At 42.0% G+C, this 16,829-nt stretch overlaps 1 protein-coding gene across 1 annotated transcript in view; it reads right to left on the bottom strand.

Annotated features, from left to right (window-relative positions):
* Window positions 1–2,696: 2,696 nt before the first annotated feature.
* The window catches only part of LOC109475260 (growth hormone secretagogue receptor type 1-like), a 27,277-nt gene continuing 13,144 nt past the window's right edge, over window positions 2,697–16,829 (bottom strand). The window contains exons 2-4 of the mRNA XM_019775860.1: window positions 4,390–4,754; window positions 3,676–4,030; window positions 2,697–2,920 (exon numbers count right to left, since the gene is read on the bottom strand). Of these exons, the coding sequence (XP_019631419.1) occupies window positions 2,697–2,920; window positions 3,676–4,030; window positions 4,390–4,754 (944 nt within the window). The remainder of the gene's footprint in view (window positions 2,921–3,675; window positions 4,031–4,389; window positions 4,755–16,829) is intronic.

Raw genomic sequence — 16,829 nt, 5'->3', positions numbered from 1 at the left:
AGCGAGAAACTTAAGAGTATGTAAACTCAGTAATCTTATGGCTTTTTTTATTCCAACATGTAATCACCAGGCGTGGTGAAGACACACTCAAGTTTTTTCAACTTAAATTAAATTAATGCTGCCACCAACACAGGGGACAAATACATGACATGACAATACTCATTTACACTTGAGCAAAGTGAGGAAAGTCGTGTAAAGTGCCTTTCCCAAGGGCACAAGATCGATGGCATGTCAGGACTCGAACCCGGGACTCTTAGTTCCGAGTCGCGCACTCTGCCGCTACGCCACACGACCCCAATCGTATGGCTGTGTTTGATATACTTGATCAAGGTCCAAGGGTCGACATTGCGTTTGAACGGATAGTGCCGGATGCCAACTACAGACTATACATTATCAAGGTAAGAATCATAAGGCTTGCTTTTGCCTGATACGATTTGAACCGTGGTGATGGGTGAACCAAGGACATCATATAAAAAACCGATGTCCTTGTGTGAACCAACCAGAAGGCTTATGATTTTTTAGGTGCTCCACCTTGCGATATGCCTTGGTTTTGCAGCTATCATGCCGAATATCCAAATTGTCCTGTGTTGGACCCAACTTTCGTATATGAATATGTTTTAATATCAAGAAACCTTAAACGGATGAAACAAGAAAAACTGTCTTCTAACTAAGATTATATCTTTCATATAGAACAAAGTGGACTCAACTTGAAAGAATACCATTTATTTGACATGAACATATAGTACATATCTTTAATTTAAAATCTAGTTTGTCCGTGACAGGCATGTCATTTCTGTTTTCTACTAAGACAGCACTTCTACGTCCAAGGCCAGAGTGGCGTAGTAGCCTCACATTACTTCTTCTATAAGCCCTTTCATTGGTTCTTGAAGGTCATTTTCCAGCACCTCTATTTGATGAGTCAGAATAATTGGGAACATCTTAATTCTGTTGCTTTACATCACAGACGGCAGTATATGGTGACGTGGCTTAAACCAAACTCATGTCTGCTTTTGCAGACCAAACCACGACAAATAATTATAATAATATTAGATATAATATGATAATACTATTACTAAGTTACATAGAACTGAACCGAGACTAATAAAACCATTCGCAAGGTCAACAAAGTCTGCAACGACTACAAATGAATTACTATTACTACGTTACATAGAGATAATTATGATGAACCTAGAGAAATTATCTGCGAGCACAACAAAAAGAGCACACAGTCTACATTATACGTCACAGAGCCGTTTCTCTCAAGTGTATACACTCGAATACGAAAGACCACTACTTAATTATTAAATGTACACGATCACTAGCCAGGCCCCTAGAGGCTTGATGGCTAGCACATTTAAGTCTGGAGAATTGGGAGAATCTTAATCCTGTTGATTTCTATCATAAATTGCAGTATGTGGTGATTTGAACCAAAATTATGAATGTTTGGGTAGATCAAACTACAACAAAAGAATTCGTGACATGCCTTAGTGAGTTTCTTTGAGCAAAAAGTGTGTGGGTCTCAGATGCGCAACCGTCATCCACCTTAAACAAATCCACGCGAAGGCCACCGTGTCAACCCTCCTCACTCAGGTGTAGGGACTGACACGGTCATCATACTCGGAAAATCTGTATTTGTTTATCTCTACATGAATCTGTATCTGTACATGAATATGTTTGTACATGATTGAAAATAAAGATCTCGGGTGATTGCCATAGGCATAGAGATTGAACAAAAACGAGATAAACATATTATCTGCGAGTCCATTAAAACCTCTGCATGTTATGTCACAGGGCCGTTTCTTTCAAGTTCACCCAGTCGAAGGACCACTTCCTGATGTACACGATCACTGGTCAGGCCCCTAGAAACTGGCTAGCATCATAATCCTGTTGGTTTGTATCATAGATTGCAGTATCATAAATTTAAACAAAACTATGCCTGGTTTTGTAGGCCAAGCTACAATAAATGAGCTGAAATTAGACACACATATCATTTGCGAGTCCGACAAAAAGCCTGCATTATCATGAAAGTTCATCTGTGTTGGTAGTAATCATAGCAAAATATTGAACTTTATTACAACACACAGGTTAAACAGAGATGAAATTTTCAGCGACCACTGTCGCCTTCATCAGGATAATCAATGACCAATCACTTTAAAACGGAAGAGTCTGCATGTTACTGCGGTCACAGAGCCGTTTCCTTCAAGTTCACCCAGTCGAAGGACCACTTCCTTATCTACACGATCACTGGAAGCTTGATGGCTAGCATCATAATCCTGGTTTGTATCATAGATTGCAGTATCATAAATTTAAACGAAACTATGCCAAAACTAGACCAAGCCACAACAAATGAATTCGTAACATGTATTACTGAGTTACTTTGAGCAAAAATGAGACAAATCATTTTAAAATATTATCTGCGAGTCCAACAAAGTGTCTGCATGTTACCACGGTCACAGGTACTCTCAAAGCAGAGGTTGATGGGGGAAGATCGTTACCTTTTTATCTATGGCCCATTTTTTGTAGCTACACCCTAACAATTTCTGCAGATCCTGAGGTGGCGTATTGGACACTCTGGCCAATGGATACTGCCTGGCCAATGGATACTGCCTGGCCAATGGATACTGCCTGGCCAATGGATACTGCCTGGCCAATGTGATACTGTCTTTTTGCCACCCTAGTATCTATTCGGAGATATGTCACAGAGCTGTTTCTTTCAAGTTCACCCAGTCAAAGGACCACTTCCTTATGTACACGACGCTCCCGCTGTCCGACTCGTCCGACACGGGGAAGCTCCTGAGCGACGGCAGCTCGGCGAGAGCCAGGCGGTGCCGGGTCCTCTTTCCGCCCGCCGCGCCCGCCGCCTGGTCCGGTCCCCTCCACAGGACGTTCAGCTCGGGGAGGACGATCCGGGACGGGTTGCCTGTATGAATGATTGAATGAATGAATGAATTTTATCTACGTGTCTTGCGACTTTTGTCTCCCAGTCCATATGAGCTTATAAGACACGAGAACATTTGAAGTTGCAACCAATTCAGCGGGGCCTATGCCCTGCGAGATGTAACATGTGCAAGAGAGAAGAATAAACCAGTATTATTATTATTATTACTATTATTAACATAAACATAGGTACAGACATCATAGAAACATAAATCCAAGTTCGAAGCAAAAGGTCAGACTGGAAATATCAAGAGAAATTAAAGAAGGACGATCCGGGACGGGTTGCCTGTATGAATTAATGAATGATGATTTACTATTTATTTTTGTATTATTATATATTTTTTTGTTTGATTTGTAATCCGTGACCCTGCCCTCACCCTCGACCTTGTTGAAAAGCGGTCATATGTATGTACCGAACAAGCTGTCGAGTTTAAATAAAGGCTTACCAATATATATACTACTACTACTACTACTACTACTACGAATGAATGAATGAATGAATGAATGAATGAATGAATGGATGGATGAATGAATGAATGAATGATTTTTTTTATTTACGTGTCTTGCGACTTTTGTCGCCCAGCCCATATGGGCTTATAAGACATGAACATATTATTAAACATAGGTACAGAAATAAAGAAACATAAATCCAAGTCCGAATCAAAAGGTCAGACTGGAAACATCAAATGAAAGTTGTACATAACATAATCGGTACATATAAGAGTCAAAAGTACATGCCTGTATGTGCGGAAGAAGCCGACAGGTGGCGCCCCTGCAGCACGGGCGGGCCGCGGCAGCAGTTGAGGATGGTGGAGCGGAATCGCGTGGAGAATAGCGAGTAGATGATGGGGTTGATGCAGGAGTTGAGGAAGGCCAGGGACCGCATGAAGACGATCAGCTTCATGACCGTGCCGCTGCCGAGCGCGATGATGCTCTCCTGGGGGGCGAACAACATCCACAGGTGGAAGACCCGGTTGGGCAGCATGCAGAGGAAGAACACCAGAACCACCACGATCAGCATGCGGATGACGCGGCGCCGGGCCTGCTGCTGGTGACGGAAGTTGCCGCTGGTCTCGTCCGAGGCCCTCCTGACCTGTTGTTGAACAGACGGACACGGTTAGCTGTAAACCAGTTAGCAAATTGGGACCCTCACATGCTGGTTGTTCCACCGGCAAACATTAACGCATACAAAGGGAGCCTGCGGTATCAGGTTCCAGTGCTGTGGAACCAGCTCACGATAGAACAGAGAAAGCTCCGAACTGTAACGGCCTTCAAAAACTCATTGTAATTATATTGTATTTGTACTGCTGTATGGCTATTATGTGCTATGTACTGTGTTGTTATCATTGTATTGTTTCTGCATTTTTATTGTACCCAGATCTACCTGAAAAGCAGGTCGAATGACCTGAGTATATCTTCTGGTTAAATAAATAAACTGAAACTGAAACTGACCAGCCGACGGATGATGAGGCTGTACAGAGACGACAGGATTAAGAAGGGCACGACGAAGAACATGACGGTCACGGCCACGGCGTACACGTCCTTCCACGACTCGGCCAGGCTCATCATCTCACAGATCTCCACCGAGGACCCGTTGACGTGGTAGGTGGAGAACTTGACGAAGACCAGCATGGGGCTGCTGGTGAGCAGAGAGAGCCCCCATGCGGCTGCGATCGTTACTGCAGTGCCGCGGAGGCGCCGGGTTGCCTGGGCCTGCAGAGCGCGGCACACGCCCCGGTACCGGTCCACGGACACTGCCATGATGGTGAGGATGGACAGCTGGAGAACCAGGACCTCTATGAATGGCGCCAACTTGCCTGAAAAATAAAACACAGTAACATGAACATCCTGGCGTTAATATATTTGATTTCATTTATTGAAATTGCAACAGTGCAGTACACGTGGGATACAGGCAGCTGTTGCTGGTGTTGTGTCCCACACATAGAAACAAATACAGGACAGACAATACTAATTTTCACCTGAGTTAAGTGGAGGAACGTCATGTAAAGTGCCTTTCCCAAGGGCACAGGACTCGAACCCGGGACCTCTCGGTTCCGAGCCGAGCACTCTGCCGTTGCGCCACACGACCCCACAATAGATAAGAAGTTTATTATTATATATTGCAAATTCCTGCCCGAGAGCTAATTGCAGATAACAAAGATAAAATGACATTGAAACAGAGTACAGAATCTGCACAATAAAAGGTAATTGTCTAAAAGTATAGTTTTCTCTAAAACTATGTCTAAAGGGTTTGACTCCTAAGTTACGTCACCTCTATGTCTGTATTTTGTTTTCTGTGGCCCGAATAAAAACAAACAAACAAAAACATGAAGATCCCATATCACGCAACGTGGTCACAGATATGTGTGACGGCTGGTTTCCATAATAACAGACAATTCTGAGCTCCTATTGGATTGATTTTCATGGTGAAAAAGAATCCGGAGCTCCTATTGGTAGTTCTGGAAATGAGAATGAATCCCTTAAGTTAGAGGTGTATGACCACAAGCTCTTGGAGCAGGGGACCAAATTGTCTCCTGACAGTGAAAGATTGTGTAACACAAGTTTGGAGCCAGTGCAAAAACGCGATAAAGAAGGAGACCGATGATATAACAATGGTCAAGGACAGATACCATAGAACATGTATGTATGTATGTATGTATGTAAGTCCCATAACTGTGAACGGTCGTAGGGGCATCATGACAGCCAGCAGCATGTCTGGACATGACGTACATGTAAAACCTGACCATTCAACTTCAAGGCCACCCTTGGTATGGCAGCCGGAGCTAATCTCCAAGCAGATCCCTTTCGGTGGCAAAAATACAGTATCAAATTGGCCAGGCAGTATCCCAGAGAAGGTCGCAGGCCACCGTTGGTGGGGGTAGCGACAAAAAAAACACACACAAAAAAAAACAGACATATATAAAAAGCTAACGATCATTCCCCCACAACCTCTGCTTGGATTGTAAGCCGGAGCCGAAACTTCCCATTAATAGCTTTGTTCAGCTTGCTACGTCAGCAGAATAAAAGAAAGTTGGTATAGAAAGTGGCAGATTACTTCGATATCACTACCGTAGACGCCAACGCAGCTGACAGCTCCCTCATTTTGCTTTCCTGTGTGAGGGGACTGTGTTGAGCGATAGCGTCCGGTAGAAACGCGATAACTCAAACTTGCTATTCCGCGCGAATCTCGGCACTGAAAGTGAACCTTTCAACAAGCTGCAATCCCCGATAACACCCTCCTTCCACTCTCTCCCTCCCGGAAGACACTCCAAATTTCCCCCGCAGCCCGGGTGTAGCTAGATTGATGGTTTCTCAAATCTTAACCGATGATGATCACCGCGTTCACTTTCTTTTCCTCCGACTCCGGCGCCCGGCTTGTCCCGGGGTAATGCGGCTGTGGTCCCTGGAGCTGCAGCACAACGATCTTAACCCGTCGTAATTTGTTCCTAAACCCGCGCCACTTACGAGCGTCGCCACCATCAAACATGCCCGGGGAGTTTGATGATGATTAAAGCTGTCGGAAAAAGGCACTGTAGTCAGTAGCCGTGGGCCAAGGAAGAATCTTTGGGAACTAACCACTCGCGATAACGCGTTATCACTGCACGAAAACTTAGATTTACCGGGCCAGTATAGTTGGGTAATGTTTACTTTGTTTTTTCTTAATAAACACTTCTGAACTTTACAATGTCAGTAAATAAAAGTCAAGCACGATAATACCGGACTTTTAACGGTTGTAAAGGAAATTGCTGCATGCGCAATTGACCTTTATTTACTACTATTGTAAAGCCAGATACATTACATGAGTTTACAACCTTTGGTAAATCCAACCTTTACCTTCACATTTCTACTCCGTATCGTATCTTGCATATCATTGGGGAGTCAAAAAATGATCGGTACGTGTGTGAACAAAGTTCATACACAGTGCTACTGCACTCATTTTTACTGTGTTGATTCTGATCGCGTTGCATTACTGTGCCGGTTAAACTATTGTGGGACCGTGTGGCGTAGCGGCAGAGTGCTCGACTCGGAACCGAGAGGTCCCGGGTTCGAGTCCTGACATGCCACCGATCTTGTGCCCTTGGGAAAGGCACTTTACACGACTTTCCTCACTTGGCTCAGGTGAAAACGGAGTATTGTATTGTCCCCTGTGTTGGTGGCGGCATTAATATAAATTGAAAAAAAACTTAAGTGTGTCGTCATCACGTCTTGTGATTATATGTTGGAATATTAAAAAAAGTCTCTGGGGAGTCAGGAATTATCGGTACGTGCGTGAACAAAGTAATAAACAGTGCTATAGCATTCATTTTTTTACTGTGTTAATTCTGATCGCGTTGTATTACTGTGCCGTTATAACTTGTCCTTGGTAAGATTTTAAGGCTACGTGGACATGATGTATTCACATTTCTTAAAAAAGTACAACAGATTTCAAGAGATTAAATGCTAAAGACAGATTTGAAGATATCTTTAGACGCACAATGTAAAAAATATAGGTAAATATACTAGACTAAGTATAGAAATTTGCTTTGTTATTAGAAAAAAATCTCGATTGCCCCACCTAATTGTAAGATTTCCTGCTATCCCTTATTGTTTTGGTAATTTATGTCATTCTATACCTCTTTTGTGTACTATGTTCAATAGTTATTGTCATACGTTGTATCATGTACGATTGTCGTGCAATAAAGTTCTTCTCTCTATTCTGCACTGTTATGAGTGATGGCCTCAACAGCAACAACAGCGATTATAAACTCCCCATTTACTCCATTAATATACCAATACTCAATGTTATTTTCATTCACACAAAGTCTCGATGAAAATCCGCTACATACATCTCCTGCCATCATGCATTCTGCACTGCAAAGAGTGATGGCCGATCACCTTTGCCACTGTAGTAAGTTATCATAATTTACTACAAGATGGGCCATCTGTGTATTCATATTTCTCCCGTAGGTATAGAAATTGCAATAAGCCGTCTCATACATATAAGCCCTCGGGCAAGAATGCAAACACTTACTAGGCCATATATATCTCGAAATTGTGCCATCTTCCCGTTTGCAGAAGGCGCTACTAATATTTCTTGCCATAACGAAATCCCCATAACACAATTTGCCTTGACTTCGGGGAAAAATGGACAATCTGAACGACCAGAATTTACCGCCGACGAAACTCATTTTCGCCTACGAGTTCTTTATCTTCCGCTACCAGAATCTGTTTTAGAGTTTCAGCCTGTAACATTAGCATGACGTATCACGTACTTCTACTAAGCGTTAGCACATATAACATGATGGAAGCTGGCCGTGTGCCTGCTGAATGATACGCTCTACTTTTCTCCGGTTGACGTGACTATCTTGAAAAAGAACGCGTGGCGAAGGTAAATCAGAATCCGTACATCAACCTCTGAAAAAAATTTTTGTTGCCCTCTGACAGTGGTCAACATGCCGAAAATGGGCAAAGATGTCTGTTGCCATGCCCGAAGCTGGATGGTAGATAACTATGAAGACAGCAGACAAGAAAAGGCTCTGATTTGATGTTTTGTTTCTTACTTTGATGCAGTGATATGTGATGCTGGCTGTGTATATGTGATGTTCCCAAGTTGAATCAAAACCATTTGTACAATGTTTGAGTCAAAATTTTAAAATGTAGAAACCATGTTTTTTTTCGCCCGCTGGCATTAGATTTGGAGTCTGTGGAGGATGCCATCAATAAAATGTACTTGCTGTGGCCTAAATGAACCCTTCTATTTTTCTCCGGTTGACGTGACTATCTTGACAAAGAACGTGTGGCGGAGGTAAATCAGGATCCACCCATCAACCTGTGAAGTCGGAAGTTCTAAATCCACATTGAACGAGTAAGTCTAGCTTCCAGGCAGAATGAAAAACCAGTAATCCGATCGGGACAGGCAAGATGGATAGAATCATTTCATTTGCAGTCTGGAGGGTCCTCTAGACTGGCAGACAGATGCATTGCCAGAATCCTAAGCAGAGACTTGAAGCGGTGTGCAGGGGACAGGACACTAAGTTCCAGCCCCAATTGGAATATATTTAACAATACAAGAATTGAGCTGTCAAAAATCACCTACTTGAGTGTTCAACATTGCAAACTCATATTGACAGGGTAGTCCAACTTCCAAATTGTCAATTTAGTCAAACAATTTCAAATTTTGACCAGCGAAAATAAGTGCGATCCATGGAAACACTGAGATCATGACCTCTGACAGCCCTGTACAGCACCAAATAACAAAACGATGGCATTGCTTTTAGAGCTCTACCAGGCAGTCAAAACACGTCTATGAGCCAGTTTTTCAACTAAATAGAAAAAGAAATAACTCTCGAGCTTGAAAATACTAACATTTATCCACACATACCAAGAAAAAGGCTATTTTCAGTTGGTTTGTCTGCACTTACTAAATGCATGCGCCAAATAGTGGCCTTTGCCCTGTAACACCCCTGGTGTGTGATTGACATGACACCACAGGGTTTGAACCTTCGACCTCACCAAGGCTACATTTGCACTAGAGGGCTATCGCTGGCATGGTGCAATTTAGTATGATTTAAACGACAGCAAAAATATACAGCACATTAACGAAAATTGTACACTTTATACAGATTCATTGCACCAGGAAAATTCCCCTATCTTTTATTCCACTTCTTCGCGTAGGGCTGACGTTTACCTCATACATGTAGGTGTTTCCAACAAATTTAGTATCGAATTCAGAGCTATAGAAGACAACACAGCATACCAGCAGCAAAAGCGATACATTTGCTAGCAAAACACTTTTATAACTTAAGATGAATTTCTCTTTGGAGGAGCAAAACCAAAGGAAAATGTCGCCTCAATAGCATGCCAAAAACTGGGGGTTTTGTGGGTCTTCATGGTCTTTGGGAGATTCTATGTGCTATTTTCTGATTGCATATACATGTAGACAACATAGCCGGTCTGATTGAATTACTCCCGTAATCCCGTAATTTTGGGCTGATTCAGAAAACAGCCGAAGACCACCAAACCCCCAGTTCTATAAGCCTGCTACGGAGGCTCAGGAAAATGGAACAAATTTAGCGCGTGCGATGAATAGCCTCGTGGCTGTCTCTCCTGGTAGCGCCTAGGTTAACGCCTTTTAATTCTGACCTTTTCATGAATAAGCCGACCTATAATAACACTAAACCGACCTTTCTACACAAAGCGAAACCATGGTGAGCAATTACAGAAAAGGGGCCATCCGGGGATCAATACACCATCACCATTCCTGTCCGAAATCCTACGCCTTTACTAAAGTGACGAGCTGATCCTACTAGAATTATCATGGCTCCCGTTTCGTCCATTAACAGGTGCCTAAGTTTTTAGCAAATATCATTTGGCGTTACGCGATAATCCTTGTAAAGCTGAGAAAACCACAAGCTCTCGCCTGAGACCAACACTTAGGTTTAGCTCTCCGGAGGTACTAAAAGTATTCCGACTGCCATGGCATTCGTCTGTGGATGTTAAACTGCTATTACCCCGCTCATATCTAAGCGAAAACTCCCTACTTTCAAGCCGACGTAAGTGCATGTTTTACACAACGAAGAGAAAAATATCTCCCAACTCCTTTTGGCACAATCCCCAGAACTGTTATGTCACACATTTAAAAAGTCTGGCAGGGGTCTCAGATTGTTCTTAAATCTGAAGTGATATTCCGTAGCAGATTCTTTCGCAATAACTGGGCCCGTCTGTACATATAGTTATATTTTTATTTTACTGATGTTATTGTGTGTGTATTTTATATGTATGTTGTGTATGGGCGACTTATGCCTGAAATAAAGAAATAAAGTAAAGAAAGATCATGGAGGTTGAAGAGACTCTAACCTCCTTAGAAAGATTAGAAGAACTAGCTTTCGTCTGATTCCGTTGCCCTGTATGGAACGATTCATTCATAAACATCCTCTCATTCTACAGGCAGTTGAAAAGCGTTTTAGACTCCTATGATGCACATGTACTGTTCTTGCTTCAGTGTTATATCCACTGATGTCTTCACCTGATGAGACCTTTCACGCGAGGCACGGATGAGTTATGTTGTTGCGTCACTCTGTAAGAGTGTTGGAGGCGACGCCGGGAGCAGCCAGCAAACTTTGAGCTTTTGAAAGCAACATTCACGGGTCATTATAGACTAGCGGTTTGGGCATGAGAACTAGCCAAAACCGCCCTGTGGAGGCAGGAAGAAAGAGGAGTAAACAACGGAAGAGTTGATAATGGACCGGCACGACACTAAGTGAAACATTAAGAAGAGTGGGAAACCTAGCAGGGTGGAGAAAAATGGTCGTCAAGTCACTGACGAAAAGTAGTGGATGCTACTTCAAACAGCTGACAGTTTTCAAAATCTACCCAGTTGCTGTTTGTAGTTTTTGTTTGTCAGGTCTTTTGTGGCGACCTAAGGTGCCCCAAGTCAAATGATTAGAGGCTAAGGGATAGATGAGATAAGAGAAACTAAAAGCAGAAAGTTTCAATGAACGTGCCGATATAGGATTTCATGTGCCATAAAGGTCCACCAGAAAGGTTTACACATAAACGTTAATGTCCTAATCTTTGGATATCTTTGGAAAGACGGCTTCAGTGTTCACTTTCAAAGTAGAATAACTGTAACGTAGTGATCAAACGTGGCTATTGACCGTCCCTCTAGAAGGTCCGTCAGCTCAGTTCAACTAAAGGAGCACGTAGACGTTCCCATTGCTCGTGTATAAGTAAATCAAATTTAATCTTAATTAAACTGGATCCGTCGTGCTAGGGAGCAATCCTATCATTGCTCTCTGACGTCTCTTCTGTAAAGCTCTGCGGCACAGACGCTCTCGTGATCTCTTATCATAATAGATAGAAGATGTCTATCGCTCTTGGCGACAAAAATGTACTCTCCAAGCAGAGGTTGTGGGGAATGATCGTTACCTTTTTATATATGGCCGTTTTTTTTTGTCCTGATCCCCACGGCCGCGGACCTTCTCTGGCTAATGGATACTGCCTGGCCAATTTGATACTATCTTTTTGCCACCGAGAGGGATCTGCTTGGAGATTAACAAAAATGCTTCTCTTCCGCTAAAACGAGAAAGATGATTTTGTATGAACTCTTCTATTCATGATATCATAATTTTATCAAATGAAATCAGTTGTAAAGTATCAACCGTTTGCAAAGGTTGACCCATTTTCCAATGTGCCTATCAACCCCTATCAATGGGCAGGATGGTTATGTATGAATCATTTCATATGGAATATAAGACCTTTTGTCAGACTCTTTAAATTTACCCCTCAATTTGTGAGAGTGTGACAGAAATTAAAGCACCAACAGCATCACACAACCATAGCATAGACGGAACAAGTCTGTCTCGTTATAGGAGATGTCTACTTCTAAAAAAATAGCGCATTGAGGACTATAAAGCAAATCGTAAATTGTTCTGCTCGTCATCATTTGGTGTAATCTAAGCGTAGATAATTTGCTCTTCCATCAGAGCAATACCCTGGAGCGCTGCAAGCTTCATGAGTGACAGTTTGCATCCTGTCTTGAGTTGAGTCCTGATTGTTGAGGCCTTAGCTCCAGGGTTCTCATAGCAACGTACATAATAAATCAAATCAAATTATCAATGCACCATGGAGACATCCATGACAACAGCAGATCCACCGCAAGCGTGACTATATATGGTTAAACAGTCATCTTTCATCGTGGGGTCGTGTGGCGTAGCGACAGAGTGCTCGACTCGGAACCAATAGGTCCCGGGTCCTGACATGCCACCGATCTTGTGCCCTTGGGAAAGGCACTTAACACGACTTTCCTCACTTAGCTCAGGTGATAATGAGTATTGTCATGTTCCGTATTTGTCCTCTATGTATCTGCGTTGGTGACGGTATAAAATAAGTTGATACAACTTGAGTGTGCCTTCACCATGTCTAGTCATGAAATGTTGGAATAAAAAAGGGTCTCCTTTGTAACGCTTTGGGGGCAGACCCCATGAGTCTATTTCTCGTTAACTTTATGTTTCCATTTGAGGCTTCGCACACTCAAGTCTAGCGACCGTCCGGGGAATCCCTTCAGCTACGAGACCAGCTGAGCTTTGTTTCTTCAACCTCGTTAATTTTGGTGTGAAAACATTTTTTTATGCCAACCTTTGGGTTAAGCCGCCATGTCTACAACAACAAATCGAAGATTTCAGACTTCAGGCAAGAGGCTTGTGAATGTATTGGAACTGTATTGTTTGATGGAGAAATACTCATTTAAATTGCATCGTAGAATGAATTATTACCCATACGATTGTGTGACGTAACTTATTCTGGTCTTACACCATGGTTTAATGCCATCATTAGACAGTATACATTCCTGGCGATCTCATGCAACACCCTGCAACTACGTATACGTTCATACCAAGTCACAACCCTGACTGAAACTCAATCTCACCCACTCACTTCCATTTTTTGTGCCCCTGAGGACGCAAGATGCATACAAACACCCCTGAATTAGCGCTGCCCAAACAATAATTCCGTCCCAAGAGTATCAAGACGACAGGACCAGTCGTCAGTCGGGAAACAGGAAACATGCTGAGGTCAATAGACTCAATACCTTTTCCTGGTACCTGGCGTGGGAGGTGGGAACTAATTAATCCCACGTGGTAAAAAGTTTGCACACAAGTTGTTTGAGCATCCATCATAATCATTGGCACACAAGGCTTACAGAAGATTCGATGCCTCTAATCTACAATATACTGTTGAGAATCATGCCACAATATTAAGGTGCTCTGCAATTGGAGATTTGAAATGTCGTGGGTGGAAAATGACAAAGCAGCGGATCTAGAAGTTGAAAAGTCTTTACAAGTCGCGGAAGTGGAAATGAGTCATTCTTAAGGGGATTAAGACATGGGCAAAAAATCAATACAGTCTCTCCGACGTGCTTTGTACAAAGTGACTTTCTGGGCCATGTCCAAATTCACAGAACATCTTATCTGACTTAGAAGCACCTACATCTCACAACAAAGACGTAGTAGTAGTAGTAGTAGTAGTAGTAGTAGTAGTAGTAGTAGTAGTAGTAGTCGGTCCCATATTAACCGTGACGGTCGTAGGGGCATCATGACAGCCAGCAGCATGTCTGGACTTGCCACGATGACTCTTCAGGCTTAAGTTATAATCACCTAGTTGCATGCAAGAGAGTCCTTGTAACATATACATGAAATCAAAGATATTTAGCTTGCCTCCTTCAATGATAAGTTAAGTACCACTTGATCATGTGAAAATTCACAGAACATCTGATCTGACTGATGCTGTGTGCAGCATCTTAATGTCACAACAAAGTAAGGATGCTTCATAACTATGTACACCAATCACAAGAGAGCCCTTTATATTCATAACATGTACCTAAAATCAAAGCAGTCTCGCATACTTGATCTGTGGAAAGTTCAGAATCACTTGAGCATGTCAAAAGTCACAGAACACCTGATCATGACAGTCTGAAATTGTGCAGTGTCTAAATGTCACAAAAAGGCGGGGAGGTTTCGTAAGTATGTAACCTAGTTGCATGCAAGAGAGTCCTTGCAACATATGCCTAAAATCAAAGATGTCTAGCATGCTCCTTCAATGATAAGTTGATAATGATAATCTGACTAAGATTGTGCAGTGTCTAAATGTCACAAAAAGTGGGAATGTTTCCTAAGTATGTAACCTAGTTGCATGCAAGAGAGTCCTTGCAACATATGCCTAAAATCAAAGATGTCTAGCATGCCTCTTCAATGATAAGTTAAGTGCCACTTGAGCATGTGAAAAGTCTCAGAACATCTGAACTGATTGAGATGTAGCATCTAAATGTCACACCAAAGTAAGGATGTTTCGTAACTTAAAGTATGTACACCAATTACAGGAGAGTCCTTATAACATATACCGAAAAAAATCAAAGCAGTCCCTTAGTGTAAAGTTAATAATCACTTGAGCGTGTCAAAATGCGCAGAACGTCTGACAATGACAGTCTGACTGACTAAATGTCACAACAAAGTAAGGATGCTTCATAACTATGTACACCAATTACAAGAGAGTACTTATAACATGAACCTAAAATCAAAGCAGTCTAGCATACTCCCTCTTTGGAAAGTTAAGGATCACTTGAGCTGAAGTTGAGAATGTCAAAATTCACAGAACATCTGATCATGATAATCTGACTAAGATTGTGCAGTATCTAAATGTCACAAAAAGTGGAGATGTTTCGTCAGTATGTACACTGGTTGCAAGATAGTCCTTGTAACATATATATACATGAAATCAAAGATATTTAGCTTGCCTCCTTCAATGATAAGTTAAGTACCACTTGAGCATGTGAACATTCACAGAACATCTGAACTGACTGACGCTGTGTGCAGCATCTAAATGCCGCAACAAAGTAAGGATGCTTCATAACTATGTACACGAATCACAAGAGAGTCCATATAACATGTACCTAAAATCAAAGCCGTTTCGCAGGCTCCCTCAGTGTAAAGTTAAGAATCACTTGAGCAGGTCAAATTTCACAGAACACCTGATCATGACAGTCTGAAATTGTGCAGTATCTAAATGTCACAAAAGGTAGGAATGTTTCGTAAGTATGTAACCTAGTTGCATGTAAGAGAGTCCTTGCAACATATGCCTAAAATCAAAGATGTCTGGCATGCTGCTTCAATGATAAGTTAAGTGCCACTTGATCTGGTCAAAATCTGATCTGACTGAGTGTGTACAGCATCTAAATGTCACACCAAAGTAAGGATGTTTCATAACTATGTACACTAATTACAAGAGAGTCCATATAACATGTACCTAAAATCAAAGCCGTTTCGCACGCTCCCTCAGTGTAAAGTTAAGAATCACTTGAGCATGTCGAATCTAAATTCATAGAGCATCTGATCATGATAATCTTACTGAGATTGTGCAGTATCTATATGTCACAAAAAGTGGGGGCCGGGATGTTTCGTTGGTATGTAACCTAGTTGCATGTAAGAGAGTCCTTGTAACATATGCCTAAAATCAAAGATGTCTGGCATGCTGCTTCAATGATAAGTTAAGTGCCACTTGATCATGTCAAAATCTGACCTGACTGAGTGTGTGCAGCATCTAAATGTCATAACAAAGTAAGGATGCTTCATAACTATGTACACGAATCACAAGAGAGTCCTTATAACATGCACCGAAAACCAAAGCCTTCTTGCAAGCTCCCTCCGTGGAAAGTCAAGAATCACTTGAGCTGAAGTTGAGAACGTCAAAATTCACAGAACATCTGATCATGACAGTCTGAGATTGTGCAGTGTCTAAATGTCACAAAAGTGGGAATGTTTCGTAAGTATGTAACCTAGTTACATGCAAGAGAGTCCTTGTAACATATGCCTAAAATCAAAGATGTCCGGCATGCTGCTTCAATGATAAGTTAAGTGCCACTTGATCATGTCAAAATCTGATCTGAGTGTGTGCAGCATCTAAATGTCATAACAAAGTAAGGATGTTTTGTAACTAGAGTACGTACACCAATTACAGGAGAGTCCTTATAACATGTACCTAAAATGAAAGCCGTTTCGCACGCTCCCTCAGTGTAAAGTTAAGAATCACTTGAGCAGGTCAAAATTCACAGAACACCTGATCATGACAATCAAAGATTGTTGCATAACCTAGTTGCATGCAGGAGAGTCCTTGCAACATATGCCTAAAATCAAAGATGTCTGGCATGCATCCTTCAATGTTAAGTACCCCTTGAGCATGTGAAAATTCACAGAACATCTGATTTGACTGACGCTGTGTGCAGCATCTAAATGTCACAACAAAGTAAGGATGCTTCATAACTATGTACACCAATTACAAGAGAGTACTTATAACATGAACCTAAAATCAAAGCAGTCTAGCATACTCCCTCTTTGGAAAGTTAAGGATCACTTGAGCTGAAG

This window comes from Branchiostoma belcheri, unplaced genomic scaffold (genome assembly GCF_001625305.1).
Source record: "Branchiostoma belcheri isolate BF01 breed outbred unplaced genomic scaffold, Haploidv18h27 scaffold33, whole genome shotgun sequence".
In the NCBI taxonomy this organism is placed as follows: Eukaryota; Metazoa; Chordata; class Leptocardii; order Amphioxiformes; family Branchiostomatidae; genus Branchiostoma; species Branchiostoma belcheri.
This window is presented reverse-complemented; position numbering and strand designations above follow the sequence as displayed.